This window comes from Prinia subflava, chromosome Z, assembly GCF_021018805.1.
Source record: "Prinia subflava isolate CZ2003 ecotype Zambia chromosome Z, Cam_Psub_1.2, whole genome shotgun sequence".
Lineage (NCBI taxonomy): Eukaryota > Metazoa > Chordata > Aves > Passeriformes > Cisticolidae > Prinia > Prinia subflava.
The window spans coordinates 14,218,176-14,235,898 of NC_086283.1; the positions used below are offsets into that span (position 1 = coordinate 14,218,176).

The 17,723-nt window shown below is 42.6% G+C and overlaps 1 protein-coding gene across 4 annotated transcripts in view; it reads left to right on the top strand.

The window, feature by feature from the left end:
* The window catches only part of FAM13A (family with sequence similarity 13 member A), a 129,950-nt gene that overhangs the window by 87,603 nt on the left and 24,624 nt on the right, over positions 1 to 17,723 (top strand). For 3 of the 4 annotated variants that reach the window (XM_063422066.1, XM_063422064.1, XM_063422067.1), the window contains 7 exons: positions 852 to 928; positions 1,634 to 1,676; positions 6,594 to 6,744; positions 14,455 to 14,668; positions 15,039 to 15,177; positions 16,271 to 16,352; positions 16,483 to 16,703. In XM_063422066.1, coding sequence (XP_063278136.1) covers positions 852 to 928; positions 1,634 to 1,676; positions 6,594 to 6,744; positions 14,455 to 14,668; positions 15,039 to 15,177; positions 16,271 to 16,352; positions 16,483 to 16,703 — 927 coding nt within the window. The remainder of the gene's footprint in view (positions 1 to 851; positions 929 to 1,633; positions 1,677 to 6,593; positions 6,745 to 14,454; positions 14,669 to 15,038; positions 15,178 to 16,270; positions 16,353 to 16,482; positions 16,704 to 17,723) is intronic. The other variant, XM_063422065.1, reaches the window with a different exon arrangement.

Here is a 17,723-nt window from a genome sequence, read left to right on the forward strand (position 1 = left end):
GCTTGTAACCACATTTTAGGGATATGGTAAAGGTATCAGTAGGACTTGAAGAATTAAATTAGGCAAGGCTGGAATGACTGACCTGTGTCTCCATATGAGGCCAGAGGTGTAGCAGGTGAGAGAGGACTGCCCCAAGCAGTGACTTGGTGAGCAGGTGACTGCCCCAAGAAGTCTGTGCACATGATTTCCAGGGCAGGAACTCATTTCTTCCTGTTTAAGAAAGACGTGCCCAAAACCCAGGGCAGAAGGCCTCCTGGACATGTGCCTGAAGTGGCCATGTCCTCACAGTACTCAACAGTGTTAATGTTCTTAGTGGCAGACAAATCTCAGAGCAAGAGATCATAACCAGTTGGATTGCTTGCCCTGCATTCATATTATCCCAGCATGATATCTATGCAGTCTCTTTGTATTCTTGTGCCTATTTAAGAAGCTAAGGAAGGGTTTGGCTGAGAAGTGGAGGGTTTTCTAACATGAAAATAAGGAGTTCTGCTGAGAGGTTGCTGTCGGTTTTGCTACCTGCTCTTACAGGAGTTGCACAGACCAAAGGGTTGCTCCCCAGCCTAGGCTGTCTGTCAGTCTGTAAAACGGGAGCTGGCAGGGTACCATGCAGCGTTACTCTGTTCTGACATTTTGAGGTCGTCTGATGAAAGAGATGAAGCAGTGAGCAGCTGGGTTTTCTTGCAGTTTATGGGCAATAGTGTGGGGTTTGTTGTGCAGTAGGCAGTAGTGTGAGTGTTACCTTTTTCCTAGAAATCCTGTTGGATATTGCTGTATTTGATCTGTTTAATGGCCTGCAGCTTGAACCTGTTTCTCATATATATCTTACTGCTTTAATATTTACTGTATTGCAGAATACGGAAAGCTTTAGCTCGTCCAAGCCTATAGACAGAACAGAACCTGATGACATGGAAATTTTATCTGAAGAAAGGTGATTTTAATATTATTTTATGTATATATATGTTTTCCTTTCCCTGTGGTTGTAGCCTGAGAGATGTCCCACCCAGGCTGTGGGCATGACGTATGCCACAGAACAGATTACCCACCACGTTAATTTCCAAGCAGAGCTTCATGGAGGCACTGTATGTGTTGTGTGGGCTTTGCCCTGTAGCGCATGCCACCAAGGCTCTTTTCCCAGCCTGACAGGAATGTCACTGAAGGTGCTGATAGTGCAGACTTGAAAAGAAATCAGCTGTGGAGCACCTGAACCAGCCTGCTCCACATGGGAATGCAGGGCCTGTCTTACCTGGACTCAGGGTTGGGAATCCAGCCCTTTCCCATGCACTTCATTCTTCTGTGAGAGCTGTACAGCCTCACTCTGCTCACCTGAAATGACAATTTCTCTCAACAATTACATTTCTTGGGATAATTGTATTGGTTTGAATTAAGAGCACTGGAATTACTGACATTATTGTTCTCGAATAGCTCCTGAGAGGAAGCAAAAATGCATAGTTTAGCAGCTTGAAGTGCTGCAGCCCAGAGAGTCCCTTCAGTTACTGTGTGAATTAGTGAGTGTGCAGGAGTAGCAAGAATGTAAAAACCTTTGTGTGCGGAAGTCCTGCTTTTTTTTGTTAAAAGACAAGTCTGGTTTTGTGTTTGTAATATGTTGGTTTGTTTTTGTTTGTTTGTTTTATAGCAAAGAAAGTGAAAACGATGAGGTTTTTTTCAGACATTCTCAGGTTGGTATTTTTGTTGTTGCTGTTTTTCTGTTTCAGTTTTATGGTCTCTGAATGAGCATTTTATTGAGCAGAAACAAGTAGTTATGCATATAGTTTTGTTTTTCAAAATAGAAATGGAGTTAGCGTGTACTTTTTCTGTCCCTTACCTCTGCTTTGTATTTACATAGTTTAGGGAGCCTCTCAACCATTAGGGAGTCTGATAGCTTCTGCTTCAGTCCCTTTGATCCCTCCTTGCCGAAAGGGGAAGGATCACTGAAGTCAGCACTGTGGTTTAAGTGACGCAAAGTTCCCTTTTTAATTATGGCAAACAGGACATCTGACTGCGTACCTGCCAGGATAGTAAGATTAGCTTGTCTCTCTTGATTTCTCTAAAATCATTTGGCTTTTTATTTATCATTTCCTAATGCAGCCTGTTGCTTTTACAGACACCTACACAACGTAGGTGTCTGTAATCCATTTGTCTCAGAAAACTGGATCACCTCCTGCTTCTTTCTAAGGGTTGATGGCTGGGATGGATGTCAGGATACGAGATGTGATGTTGATCAGCAGTTTTTCCCCCAACTTTCCATTTGTCTTCCGTGCACACACACACACACACACACACACACACACACACACTTCTTGCACTGGCTTTGTGATGTTTTCAGGTATTAGGGTTGGGTTAGGTTGAACCCCTTTGCAGTCAGAGGTTCATTTGGGTTTGCTTAAAATAAACTCTAGAGAGCCAAGCATTTAAAATACTGGGGAGACATATCTGAGGCACCTCTGCCTCAGTTGCACCTTCATTTTAGATGGGCACAGTAAAGCAGCTGTAGCCACTGTCTGGTTTCTCTGGCCATCTGGAGGTGACTGAAGGCTGGTAGTATTTTTAATTTAGACTTCATTTCTGGCAGGAATTCTTTCCACCCGGCAGGAAAGGTAAAACCTTGCTAACAGCTGATCAGCTGGGTGGTGGCCAGTGTAGCTTTTGAGACCTTGAAATTGTAGCCCCTGCAAAGTGTGTTCAGGACTGCCTTTGCTCACTGCTCTGGCTGGGCTTACATGGATTTCCTGCTTTGCTCCCAGAGGGTCAGTAATCCTTGCACTTGCTAGTGAGCTGTTGTATTTTCCAGAGCCTAGATTTTGCAACACCTTGTTTCTCACGTACCCGCATGCTATTGCTGCCATGCTACACAATACTCCTACTAAGCTTGTAAATTAACCTGGTGGAGATACATTTAAATATGAAATCATAACCTTAAAATAAACTACACCTTAGGAAAAGTTTTAAAGTGTAAAATTTTAACTGCAGAAGAGGATCTTAACCCAGAGATTATGTATTATATAGGAATTATAAGGTCAAGAAAATGTTACATTCCTGCAGAGTTGTTTTACATTCCTTGCCCCTTATAAGCCTTTTGCTTAGGGCATGTTAAAGACATATGTTTCATAACAAACAACTCATTCAGGTTGAGGAAGGGGATGGAGTTCTCTGTATTCTTTTCTCTTTTTCAGCCTGCCTCCAGTCTAAAGCTGTTAGGAAAAGGATTTGGAATTTGCCATAGTTGTGCTGACTTGGGTCTCCATTAGGCTGTAAAGACATAAAAAAACCCCACAAGACTCAAATGAATTTTCATTGGTTTTTCTAACTTTCATAATCTGCTCTTGGAAGTAGCTAAGCTCCAGGATGAAAAACACAGGTTTCTAGTACCAAGGTTTTTATAAGGGAAAAGTATTTAAGATTCATACCAATATGGCAACAAGTGTGGAGGGCTATGGGCATGGCTTATGTAGGAGGAAGGCAGCAAAATAGCTGTGTTCTTGCATCAGGTTGTATTCCTAAAATGTACTTAAGGATGCTTCCTGCTTGTGGCTGTAATGGAAGATAACATGTAGGGGAAGCAAGCCTTTTATATGGAGTTGCTTGGAATCCGTATGTAATTGAACAGGATACAACCTTCTGATCAGAATTTGAAAATCTTTCTGTTGCCATTTATTTCTTGCTGTTTGGGCTACTCTTTATGCTCGATCTCCATTGAAGCAGGGAGAATGAATGCAGCTGATTTATCCCCAGGCTACTTAAATCTGCAGTTACTGGTGCCTACAAAGCATGGCCACAGAACCAGCTTCTAAAAAGCAGAATTCAAGTACCTGCTTTGAAGATTTTTGTGGTCATTTATGTAGTATCTGCAGTGAACTGGGACTGTCAACTGTTACCAGCATAATCAACTTGCTGCCCCTTTGATTTGTAAGAAATTGTGGCACATCCGTATCTAAAGCAAAGTAGTTCTCTCTTGATTGTTTTCCTAGAGATTGGCAGCTGGTGACATCAGGAAATTAAAAAAGAAAATAAGTGATGGAAATATTGAATTATCTACCACTCTATGGTTTTGGAGCATTAATGCAAAGGAAGTTAAACATCTGCTTTCTTTAGTCTCCTGGGTTTGTACCACCATTGTTCTTTAGAACATCTAATGATTTATTCATTGTATTAGAGCCTACATCAGTGAGCAAAGAAAGGAGAGCAACTGGCTGCAGACAGGGCACAGGCATGTTTTTACATACCTATTAAATATTTCCAATGACTGACATGACTTCAGGAGGAGGAAGACATCAATGTGACTTTCTAATATATGTGTTTACCTATCTGGGAAATGCCCTTATATCTGCTACAGATACCTTTTAGGAATCTTAATAAGTCAGGAGATTGTACCCTCTTTCATAGAAAGACATTTGTCTCTAATTAGTATCAGTAGTGGTGACGAGATGGTATTCTCAGGTTGCTCCTTTTGAAATTGTTAAAATCTAGGTATGTTTCCTCTCCTTCACACTTCTTTGTTATTAAAAATAGCACCAGTTTTGAAACTCTACGCTTTACTTCTTTCCTTGCCTTAAAATATCACTTTTAAATATTGTGCTGGCAATTTACAAGCAGTTGGCCACTGACCAGCCTTTGTTTGTGAGGTACACAGACTATTTAAATCCTGGCAGGAAATTTGTCAATGGACCTTAGAGAAATATTTAAGTCCTCCCAACCTGGAAGCAGCTTAAAAGATATTGAATGGTGAATTAGCATTTTTCCATGTACAGCTCTCACAATAAACACATTTATAATCAGATTCAGCGTCAAGCTGCATGAGTTATTAGTACTTGGCAAACTGTCATCTAGTGTTTCATTTTGTTCTAATGTTTCAAAAAGGCCATGTATTGAAATAAACAGGAAATACACACCTTACAAAAATACAATGCAGAACAATCTTTACAAATACCAGGGTATTTATTGACCAGATTTTTAGAGCAGTAGAACAGCCCAGGTTGAAAGGGACCTCAAAAGATCACCTGATCCTTTTGTGGGAAAGGAAGCCTAGATGGAATTATTTAGCACCCTATTCAATTGCAGGGATTGATGGAGCTGAATCCAGATAAAAACATTTATTCATATGATTTGTCCACTGGGCAACTTTTATCCCTCTTCATGAAAGTTACTTGGTTTTCTCTGCTCAAAAGGGAAAAGATGCACCAAACACATCATTAGCTTTCTGCAGATGAAAAAAGTAAATGTGCCTTAGTGGCATGTACTAAGGATATTGAAGCATTTGGCCGTGCTTCTGGATTCACAAGGAAAACAGGTCCAAAAATACTGGTTATTTTCTTTTGGCCCATTTTCTTCCCATATCAGAATATGCAGATTGTTTACTAGATTTTCAAAATACTTGCAGAGGGAAAATCCACATGCTGACTGCCCACTAGACCATATTGGAGAGAATTATTCCTGAGCTGTTCTTAACAAATCCAAATAGTTTATATAGTAATATAATCCTGTCTATTCATCTAGCTCCGTGTTTGTTGGTGGGTTTATACATATCACACTACATGTTTATGTACATGCATTACACTTCCTTTTCTCTGCTGCCCTCTGTGAGGCATTGCAGCTAGTTTATTTTGGAGTGGCAGAAGCGCTCTCATCAGGCGCTGTCACAGACACGCGCACTGTGTCTCTGGATTGTGGGAATGGCAGGGATTTCTGCACAAATGCACAAAGATGTGTGGTATGTGCAGGGGAGAACAGTGCTGAGACAAACAGCACTTGCTTCTAGGTAGTACTAGCTGATGAATCATGTACTTGACAGAATTCAGCTTTTTTCGGTTTTTTATTCCTATTACTGGATGCTTGTGGGAAATTTTTGGCGTTTTCCCAGAGTCCACACTGCTTGCAGCTGACATGCCAAACCCTACTGCCGTTTGGATTTGCGCAAGACCGCTTTAATACCCAGAGCTCCTCCATAAATAGTTCTGCTCTCCCCACGCCCAGCTAGAAAACAACCACAGGAAATCGGGGAATGTGCAGCCAGCACAGCTTAGCTGGCACTAATTGATCTGAGCCAGCACAGCCTGCATGAGAGCATTCATGTACGTAGCCTGCACTGCTGGCTGCCTGCGGCTGCTGCCTCAGGAGCTCTGGTGCCTGCTTTTTAGAAGGCACCATATTGCTACAGCCTCACAGCAGCAGCAGCATTTTTGTTGTTGCTCGAAGGAGTTGCGCTCCTGTAGGAAGTGCACGCAGCCACCCCCCTCCCTCTCCCTTTCTCCCTTTCTCCCTGCCTCCCTGCTTCCCTCCCTCCCATTTCATCACAATCCACTACTTTCTCAGCTGCATGCAGTTGTCAGGGCAGTAGCTTTCTAAAGAAGGAAAAATTCAAGGAAGGCAAATGGACAGATGTTTTTACTGGTGTGAGTGAGCAATTAGTACACAGGGGTCACCAAGCAAGGGATTTGAATCTGGAGCTGGAAACATCAGGGTCTATTTGGATCTTTTTAGCTAAAGGCATGAGCTTATTGCTGCTGTGACTTGCAGGGGTTTTTTGCCCCCTCTGCATCCTGAAACAGGTTTTTTTTTTTTCCTTTCTCTCTCATTTCCTTGGGTGTATGGGAACATAGCTGACTTCAAGTATGAAGATTCAAGAACATCCAAGCGTGCCTGAAAACAAGTTGCAAAGAAATCAAGATGCTGATGATCAGGAGAACAGCTTTGTATCTGAAGTGCCTCGGCTGGATTTAACATCATTGTGTGATGACAACAACTGGGAAGGTAGGACTGTGTGATGGTTGGTTGTGTGAGTGAAAGGAGAGAGGGGGAAACCTGAGTGGGCTGGGTGACCATGTTCTCTTGCTAAAAACAATAGAAAAACAACTTTGTCCTGGATATAGAACTGAAAGTTTGGAAAAACTGGAAGCAAATACTGAATGGTACTAAATCTAATTGTCATTTATAGGTGGAAAATGAAATGCTTTATTCTTGAGTTACTTTCATGTCCTGTTTAGTACTGTTAATTCCCTGAGGGTTTCAAGATACCTTATTTTTTACTGGCTGATCAATAGGTAATTAAGCTAGATTGCCCTTCACTTCAAAGCAACTGGGTATTTCACAGTCTGAAAAGAACTTTTCTTCAATCACTGGAAATAATGACCTGAAATAATGACCTTTTCACACCTGAAAAGCCCAGCTGGTAAAAAATGCTGTCTATTTGTTACTCGGTCTTACAAACAACTTTTTTTTGTGCATGCTGTGAAGGAGTTCTGATCACCAGCTTAAATGGCAGTGTTAAATTGATTGTATGTCATATAAATTGCTTTAATACTACTTCTTAGCTCTCCTCTCCAGGGTACTTGATTGGCTATACACTTAGTCATGTATGAGTGAGAATCTGGGCAAACTGTGGGTGCCATGACCTTAATTTCATTTGAAATTAGGATGAAATTAAGGTGTCCAGCAGCTTTGGGATCAAACCCTTTTCTAGTTACAGTGTGTGTGGATGTGTACAAGCCAGAGTTCTTGTGTTAGTTTATGCTTTAGGAGTGAAAGACGAGTTTTGACAGGGCAGAAGCGGAAAAACACAAGTGTTGTGTTTTAATAAAGCAAGAGAGGGAAAATGTGCAGCTAATTCATTGCTCTAAAATAACATTCTCAGAGGAACACTGAAAAGGGAAGGAAGTTTCTCTGCTCCTGCCTCCACAGTGTACGTGACCTAGTATGTTTTGGCTTTCCCTCTAGGAGGAGAGTAGTAATGATGCTTGAGGTGAGAGTAAAGAAACTCTGCAGCCATGGCTGCCTTTGATTCAGCCAGGCAAGCAGTCACTGTGCATAGGAGGGAATTTTTCCATTTGCTTTCTAGGTGGGGATTCCCTGGGTGGAATCACCACACATGCAGCACGGCTGATCAAAGCGCCACGGAAGGGCTCCCCTGTGGCCCTGGCTGCTGGATGTTTACTGAGGGGCCAATTAGCAGAGCTCTGCAGGGTCTCAAGCCAGGGTGAGCACGTCTGTGTTCTCAGAGGTGATGTGTGGCTTCAGCTGTCCTGTGAACCTTTTGGAAATAATGATTTTTTTTTTTTCCTTCCTGCGTTACTGATGGGAATCATATGAACGCTTGAAGGGGAGCACACAGTTCCTTTCTGTCTGCCAGAGGCTTTCCCATTGTATGAAACAAGTTGCTTCTTTGGTACAACTCCCTCTTAGTAGGCATGCTCTTATGTTTGGATTCTAGCTTTCTTGCTCTGCAGATGTGAGACGGGATTATGGGCACATGTGACTGTGCTTCTCTCTGATTGCTCCTTCCTCCCTTCTCTTCACGTGTATTTTGCAGGAGGAGGAGGTGGGCAGTTGCAAAAGAATCAGCTGTGTGGGGTGAGAGAGACATCATCTTCTGAAATGTGTGCCTTCCAGAATCACCATTTTGTTGGTGTGGGTGAACAGCAGCAAAATGGTGCCTTCTGTGTCTCAGCAAGGGCAGACTGAGTCTCTCCTAGCTGTGGATGTGGAATCAAGCTTGCAGCAGCCAGGAAGAGGAATATCTTAACATCAACTCTGAGACTGGTTCTGTAGCTAACAGCAGTCTGTTGTTGAGACTGGCTTTGCAGGGCAGGGTTGTACCACCCATCCACACCTCTAGCAACCAGGACATCCTCCCTTTCCCTACCAGCCAACCTGAGTCACTCAAACCTTCACACAGCTCTGCAGCACCCATGCCACAGCTCTGGCTGCATCCCCAACAACAACGAGGAAGGGCTGTGCCTTCAAACTCTCTAACGCTGAGCTGTTTATCGCTTTGCTGTAGCAAATTTGGTAGGTCCATCTCTTGGGAAATTACCCATTTCAGGACCTAGCTGAGCTAATGTTTGTGGTCATGGTCTTCTATGTCATACTGTAGGAAACACAGACCGTCTAGTGACCAGGGCAACTGCTGGGACTTTCATAAGTGACACATGAGAACAATTACAGGTTGAGGACTTGCCTTCAGCTGTAGCTGTCACTGCCTCCAGTCAAATGTTAGGAAAGAGTCTTCAACAATGGACACAAAATTACACAAGACAACCTTGTCCATTGACCAGCTTTTATTTGTCACTCAGGCAGGCTCTCCATCATTTAAAGAGCAGAGCTGCCTTAAAAGCCCTCATTCGGGGGCACAGAACTATGATAACTACTGCCAGGTGAGCTGGCAGGGCGCTGGGCCTTCATGTTGCACTAGAAATAATTTCCATAGATTTTTTTTTCCCATACCTTTCACCTCATAGTCAAATACGTAAACAAGGAGAGATTTGCTGTACTTCTCCAGGCTGTGTTCCCCTTACCTAAAGCTGTGCACGGCAAGGACAGAGACATTTTCTCCCTGCTCCCCACAATGCATAGCCTCACACTTTGCCATGTGCCCGCCTTCTGCATCCCCCTCACCTGCTAAGTATAGAGCCTTGTGTAGGAATCATCAGGCTATTGACTCAGCACTCAGGGCATGAGCAGTGCCCCAGCAAAATTCAAGTGCTGAACTCCTTGCCTCTGTGGATTTCCCACGGCCCAAGAGTGTACGTTTGGCAGGTGTGGATCAGGGAGATTTATTGCCCTGGATGTGGACCGAGCTGTCCCTGTGAGCTGGGATGTTGCGTCTGACTACTGGGCATGCCTGCTAAGCTGGTCAGTGAGTGCCAGCTGAGATGGCTTTAGGAGCAGGCATGTTCTGAGCTACTTCCACAGCTAAGGTTTCTAATTGTTGTGGATTGCGTTTGAATCGGGTGCAGTGACTGAGAACAGAGTGTTCTCTCACAGGCCAGCACTGTTATGCAGATTTCTCACCAAATGTTTCTAATTCAAGCCCAGAACTTGCTATCCTGTCCTCAAGGAAAATCTGGAAGTATGTTGCTCTTCATAGCAGCGGCTGGTCCTGTCAGCAGATTGGGCTGAGCAGGCAGCTCAGTAAATCAATATGATGTGGAATGGCTGCTGATGGCACCTAATTACTGACACTTTTAAAAAGTTCTGTACCGGAGATTTCAGACAGAGTTTACAATAACAAGCACTTATGAAACAATCAGCAGGCACTTTTCTTAAAACTTAAAAAAAAAAAAAAAAAAAAAAGCAGAGGTTAAAAACACAATTTGAGTTCAAGTATTGCAGCACTTAAGACCCTGAGGGTGGAGCTGATCTACAAATAGTTTTGGCACTGACTTAATTGATACTTTCGCATGGAAGAAGCCCAAATTAATGCAGAAGAATTCATATAGTATAGCAGAAGGGAAGCTGAATTTAGTTTTTTCAACGCTGTGGACTTAGGTGGATCAGTATATTTGTGTGTAACACTCTTTAGCATAAGAAGTCAAAAGGTGATGAGGCAAATTCTATTTTTATATACTAAGTATCAAGAAAAATTGCATTGTTTACTGAATAGCATCAAAATATTAAAAGTATATTTTTGATTGTTATGCTACAAACTAAATACAAAGTTTGCTTGCTAGCTGAGATGTGTCATCTCCCTAAGTGAAAAGGTGTGGTAGCGCTGTATTTGGGCTATTCTTTTGTTCTATGTGGGAAGAATGCTGATGTATTTAAACAAGGATATTTTCATAGTTATTTATAAGATGAAGAAAATAGGTTGTTACTGAGCTAGTGAATGCTTTGGATGGGGTTTTAAATTACTTTATTAATTTCATTATAAGAGATCTTTCAAGTAGCATTTGATACTAGCACCTCAGGTGTTGTAATAAATTCAGACTTTCTAATCCCTCTGGACCTCAATCAACAGTAGCTAAGATGTGGCCTCGTTTGTTTGACAGATGGGTGTGTTAAAAGCAGTGTTAGCAGCATGTATGAGCTGTGTGGCTGCAGAGAGGGAAACAGGAGATACCTGTGGTGTTTTGCTGGCGATATCTCAAGTGGTATTTGTGTGTAGACACCCCTCTGTTGGCCCTGCAGCCCCCAGTAACCCTGTGGAAATATACAATGTAGCAACCAAAAACCCTCAGGTTTTCTCGGCAGGATGGCTTGGAGGTCACCAATAATACACCAGTTTGATACAATAAATCTTTCTTCTCCTGTGAAGCACTTAATGGTTCAGCTTTATTAAGATCTCCAGCCCTCTATGCAGCAGATTGGCAGAGAGGTTGTATTGCCATAGGCAATGCTCTGTCTGCCTACGGAGCTCTGCAGAGCCACACCTGGCAGATGGCTGACAGCTTTATTGAAAGATGAGCTGGTTGTGGGATTTTGAGAGGGAGAGCAGCACTTCTGAAGGACTGCAGGCTCACTACCAGCACACAGTTCACTGCTTCTGTGCCAGCTTAGAGAAGGCGTGCCTGAAAGAAGCGCCAAGAGAGTCTGACCAAGGCATTAAATTTTTTTCACACTTTCTCTGCACTGGTACAGCCATGTTGGATAAATATTCCCCTTTTTTTTCTTCCTTTTTGTTGTTGTTGTTGTTATTGTATTTGGTTTTGGGGTGGGGTTTTTTGCTGGTTTGGTTTTGTGGTGGTGGTGGTTTTGTTTGTTGTTTTGTTTCGTTTTCCATGAAAAGCTGTCATTCTGGAAAATAGGGGGGAAAATAGTACATGAAAAGAATGTGGAGATGAGTAGAAAACTGAGTGTTTTCTCTGAGCAGGAGAGATCTGTTCAGGCCAGAAGAGAAGGGTAACTGCACTGTCAAGTCAGTGGCAAAGAAGGTGAAATGTTTACCATTTCTATTGAGATTTTGTTCTTCAGTTAGCAGAAAGGGGAAAGGCTGGCAGCATAAATCATGAAAGTGTATGCTTTAAAACTGGACTTCATAGCAAATATTTTAAAAAAACCCCATTCAATCCAGGAGTTCTGCAGCCTTCAGAAAAAGCTCAGTGCTTTAACAGCTATCTTGGCTAAATGAATAACAAAAGATTTTATGCATCCTGTTAAAGAGGAATTAATTGTGCACTGTCAAAAGAAGCAGCAGCTTACCCTTAGTGGGTTCCTGTGTGTTTGTCTGATCCAGAAATTGCAGTGGTTCCAGCTGAAGGGCCTGGCACCTGGCCAGCAGGAGAGAGAAGGCAGTTGGACTGCAGCTCCGATCCATTTAGTGGTCTGATGTAGATAAAATCTGTAATTGTACATATCTAAATATTTCCTTGATGAATTGTTGTGTTGCTCTCAAGTCTAACCATTTTGCATCTAGTTGAGGTTTTGTCTTCTAAATGTATATGGTCAGCAAGGGAAACAAAATTACCCACAGAGTCAGACCTTCTAGGAGCAAGGGTTAAAGAAATCTGATTTTCTGTAGCAGCCATTTCTTCTGTCAAGTCTCAAATTTGATTTTTCCTTTTAGGATCCTTTTTTTCCTTCTCCTTTTTAACACTTTCTTAGTTGGAACGGGAGTTTCTGTTTTGGGGGAGTATTTTGAAATCAACAAAATAGGAAGCAGACATACCTCAATCTCAGTTAGGTTACATAAAGTGCTTTGCTGTCTTTTGGGGTTTGATCAGAGGCTCTTTGAGCCATTGCAATTCCCTGAATGTTGCATGCTATCTGTTTTTAAATCCACCTTGGACAAAGTCATGTACATCATGCATGATTGATAATGGCTTTGTTAGCTGGTGTGGTAGGAGCTTAATTTAGTTACTGCTAAATATGCCTAGTTTTTTCTAAGTTTATTCCATCTGTGTAAATCCCATGGAGGTGTTATTTAACAGTTTCCAAGAGGAAATTCGGTTTGCGGGTGAGAGGTGTTCAAACAATTAGAAGTGAGAGATGTCTAGAAGAATTTCATGCATCATTTAAGTCTTGTTCCTGCTGGTCAAATATATATTTTTTTTTCCTTTTGTATTACCCTTTATTTTGCTACAAAAGGTCTTGTGAGACCCTTCTTAAAATCATGAGAGATTCAGGAACATGGATGCAAAATATTTCAGATATTAGCCACTGCCAAGGCTGAACAGAGCTTAGAAAAACTCATTTTTCAGAAATTAAAGGAAGTTCAGGCTGCATAAGCTTTCTGAACCATGGCAAAACAGCCTTCATAAGCTTGAGGATTGCACACTCCATGGAATTAGCCCCTGTGAGCCAGGTTGTATGTGCTTCTCTTACCGCAACACCTTTGAGAGGCTCTTATGCAAAATGCTTGTGCAAAAACCTCCTGTCACCCCTTTCAGGGTAGCACATTAGTGTGCATGCAGCACCAGCCTCTAAGCAGAGGTGTGCCATTTGTCTCCATGTGCTAAGAATGCAAAAGGAGGAGAGCATCACTTGAAGATGTGCACAAGCAAAATAGCACTGAGCCCATCCCTGCTGCGTCAGCAACGATCTCACACTGCCCGAGTGGTACAGAGGGGGAATGTTAAACAGCACACAGGTTCTGCAGGAGAATCCTCCTGCAATCCACTCTGAGGTGTGAAAACATCAACCTTGTTCAGCAAAAGGAAATGCTGATTTTTATTCATAAACTGATAACTTCAAAAGCCCCCTCTCTTTGTGAATGAAGAATAGACACACTAGGCACAGGAAACAATTAGTTCGTAGCACTGCAACTGGTCTAGGAGCTTTCTATGAGGTTTTTGTTTTGTTACTTGACTCTAGAGCTATTTGTTAGATTTATAAGTTCAAAGCCTGGCTCTTAGCACCACAGGATTAGACAGTTTAAGTAGGAGCATGCAAATCAGCTTAGTAAACTATCTGAACACAAAATGTTAGACTCTTTATGGCATCTGGAGGGAGTGATCACAAGATTGAGGCGATTGCTTTCTGTGGGCTCTATTATGCTAATCAGCAGTGCTAAATTGGGTTTCTCTTTTTATCCCACTCCATCACCTCCCTGTACAACATTGCTTTTACTTTTGGCTGGTTAGGTTGTCCAGGGGGCTGAAGATTTCCTCACATTCCTACCATGCCCTAAGCAGCATGTGAAAGGGAAAAGGGGGAACTCAGACTATATTACTATAATTGTTAATATGTGGGCTAAGCACCCTGTGAAACAGGTGGTAATGTGAGGCACCTTTTGCTTGCAGATTAGAAGAACCTATGCTTACTTCCAGGCTTTGAATTTCTAGTAGCAGGTAACTCTCACTGGAGTGCTGGGGCCTATAGGAGAACCATTAATACACTATTAATTTACAGCACTTGTACATCCTGAAACTGAAAAGAATTCTTTCTGGCATCCAATTGCCTCTTCCATATACCATGTGTGAGTAATGCTCTGTCCAGCATAACTTCTTCCTCAAAGCTGCTGGCTGGTGATTGCCTCATTTGGTATCAGTCCATGGTAATTCCTGGTCAGCTTTTGGGTAGTTTTCTGTTGCACCTAAGAGATTACTAATATTTCTGTAGGTTACCTACTGTGGCCAGTCTTTGTAATTCTTTGCGCACAGGGCAGATGGGAGTAGTGATGAGAGAAAGCCTGGTGACCAGAGTCACAGTGCAGGACAAGTAGGTCAGGGTTCATTAGAAAGTTACCTGGAGTCTGTCTTACATATAAAACAAACCTGATAAAACCAGCCTTTGTCTTACTGTTCCCAGAGCCCATCCCTGCTCTCTCCTCATGGCAGCGAGACGGCTTAGACTCAGATGAGGCTCGCCTTTCCCCGCAGGCCGGGCGCTTGATTCGCCAGCTTCTGGATGAGGACAGCGATCCCATGCTGTCCCCTCGCTTCTATGCCTATGGACAGAGCCAACAGTACCTGGATGATACAGAAGTGCCTCCTTCTCCTCCCAATTCTCATTCCTTCATGAGGTGGGTTGTGATTTACCGGTGCTGACTTTCACATGCAGCTACAAAGGGTTTGCACGGTTATATCAAGCAGCATTTCCTTGGAACGGCTGTGCTGCATTGGTTTTCTGTCCCTGCTCACAGGGAAATGATACTTTTTAAAAAGTTCTTTCTAGTTAATAATTTCTGAATTTGTGCCTTAATATCTAGGGTCTTGCTGTTGCTGAGAGGCTGTTAGAGCATCTTTTACTCTCTATCGTTGCAGAGTAGTAACATAACATTCTCACTTTGTGGGCCTTGCCTTTATGTACACAATGTTGAAGTGGCCTTCTCTGCATCAAGATGTACTGTGGCTGTTTGCATAAGCTTTTCCTGCAATCTGTGCTCTTGGCAGGAGACGGAGTTCATCTTTAGGATCTTATGAAGATGACAGAGAAGACCTTACCCCTGCACAACTCACCCGCAGGATTCAGGGGCTGAAGAAAAAGATCAGGAGATTTGAGGACAAATTTGAAGAGGAGAGGAAATACAGAGTGAGTCTTTATGAGTTAAGCATTTATGTGGAGATGTATGCATTAGCAGCAAAGAGAAGGGACACCAGGGAAGTGGGTCAAGCATGAAGAGGGACACAAGGGAAATATGCCAAACATACAGAGGGCTTGAAAGCTTTTATAATGAGGAAAGGAAAAACAATGGCAGAAGACCTGCTGCCCCCCCCAAAATATGTATGCACACCGAGCAGATTACCTTTCCAGGTGTTATGCAGCACAAGAGAGGAAGGCTAATGAACTCACAGGATTTTGACCACTGCTTAGGAGAGTGTGTAGGAATAGCTGTGTTCAACTTCTGTTTGTTTATTTATTTAACATCAGCATATGGGAAGCACCGTTGCTGATCTCATTTGCATGGTGGTAATCCCAGGCCACCTGTGCATTGCAGAGGAGAGAGAGCAGCTGCCTTCACTCCTGAGCAAGGAACCACAGTCAAGTGCTGCTGAGCAGCAGCAGCATACTGGACTCTTAATTGCTCTGACATGCCCTTTTGATGCACAGAAAGTTTTGTAGAGGAACTGTAAAGCTTTGCTTGTGTGCAGCTTTGTCTATCTAAATGGCAAAGTATTGTACTGGAAAGATCTTGCCTGCAGTAGGAAAGTCTGAAAGAAATGCTCAGAGCTTGCTGTAGCCTAGAATTTGTGTTACTTGATGTCTTCGGATGTAAGGCAGCCTTGGGTGTGGATACATGTGTCATAACACTTTTCCAACTGTTCATGCTGGGTTTCCTCTATTTTAGAGGTACCCTCTTGTTAGGAAACAAAAAAGGATTCCAATGTGCATCTGGCCCTCTGAGTCACTCCTACAACTTAATCATTGGCTTCAAATGTTTTGTGTTTTCTAAACAGAAAATCCATTTCATGATGCCCATAAGAAAGTGTTGTGACAGGCAGGAGCAATTAAAACAAGGTCTGAAACGGGCTGGTTAGATATGTGCATCTGCCAGTCAGAAGCCAGTGCCTGTGCTCTGTGCTGGGTCCAAATTCCATTGTACCTCTTTGTGCCACACACTTGTTTCAGTGAATCTCTCCTGGTAGTTTAACACAGATTCAGCATGGCTTTTCTTTCCTCCCAGCCTTCTCACAGTGACAAAGCAGCCAACCCTGAAGTGCTCAAATGGACAAATGATTTGGCCAAATTCAGAAAGCAGCTTAAAGGTAAGCAGCCACCAGTGGTGCCCTTTTGCGGGGGTATCTCAACTCTGCCTCATTTAGACTTGATGTGAGGCACTTATCCTGACACTGTCACATTTTAAAAATGAAAAATTACTCACCTTTCCCTGTTCAGAGTCAAAACTGAAGATATCGGAGGAAGACCTTGGCCCTGTTGTGCGTCAGCGCAGCAACACACTCCCTAAGAGCTTTGGCTCTCAACTGGAGAAGGAGGATGACAAGAAGCAAGACCTGTCAGATAAATCTGCCAAGCCTGCCGTGGAAGTGACCCTTGACTCCATCCAGAAGAAGCTTCAAGAAAAACGAGCAGAGACAAATCGACCTGAAGACATTAAGGTACAATGTAGGCAGGTCAGATTTGGGCCTTTAAGTGCAAGTAGGTTACTTGTGGCTGCACAGTCACTTGTGAAAGTATTGTGGTCTTCTACATTTTGTTTAAAAGTCTGCAGCCTTTACTCTGGGGTCACTTGCCTTAGTTATTTTCCCTCTTGTTTAGTATCTTGATTTTTTTCCTAGAGCTCAGTTTCTATTGTATGTCATCTTGTGTTCTTTGTCTGACCCTTGTATATTCCTAGTACTGTTTCTGAATTATTACAATTTTTTCCTGCCCTGTGTTTGGCTATTTTTGTTGTTACATCCAAAGGTTTTTGGCAAATCCTGAGTCTTCCAGTGCTTCTGGAGATTGTGTCATCCGTTTGCTTCTTGTTCACTCCAAAACTGAGTGTTGTTCTCTCAGGGTGTGTTACTGCTAACCTTCGGAGTTTCTCGTTGAGCTCTGTTAGCTACTGTAATCTCTGAGAGTTATCAGCAGGGAGGTCTTTGTGTCTGATGTTGTGAGCTCCTGAGATTTGGGCAGCCTTGCAAATGAAGTTCTTGAGACTGCTGACATGTAAATTGTGCAGTGCTGTATAAGAATGAGGCAGACAGCATTATCTTTGTTTGCTAGATCTGCAGAAGAAAAATATGTGTTTTGACTATTTTCTGACTGTAGCAAGACTCTGCAGCCTGGCCACTTACAGAGGGACTGTGATAATATTTGCTGCTGTAGTAGGGAGAAAAAGCTTCAGGCAAATTCAGTGGGGGAATTTTGGCCGACTTTGTTAGAGAAGTCTTCTCTAACTGTCTTCCCTATTTTTGTTTTTTTTGGCTTTGTCCCCTCTTGTCTGCTACAGCTTTTCATTCCATAGCAGAATTGGCAGAAAGAGACAATCTGACTGCACTTCAGTTCTTGGTAAAGTGTGTTTGTGACAGTCAAAGCAGAGGTGTCAAGCTTTACAAGAGGTACTGGAGTTTGTCTCAGATTTGAAGAAAAAGAAAGGACATGTTCTACTGTAGAATTTACATTTCAGAATTTAA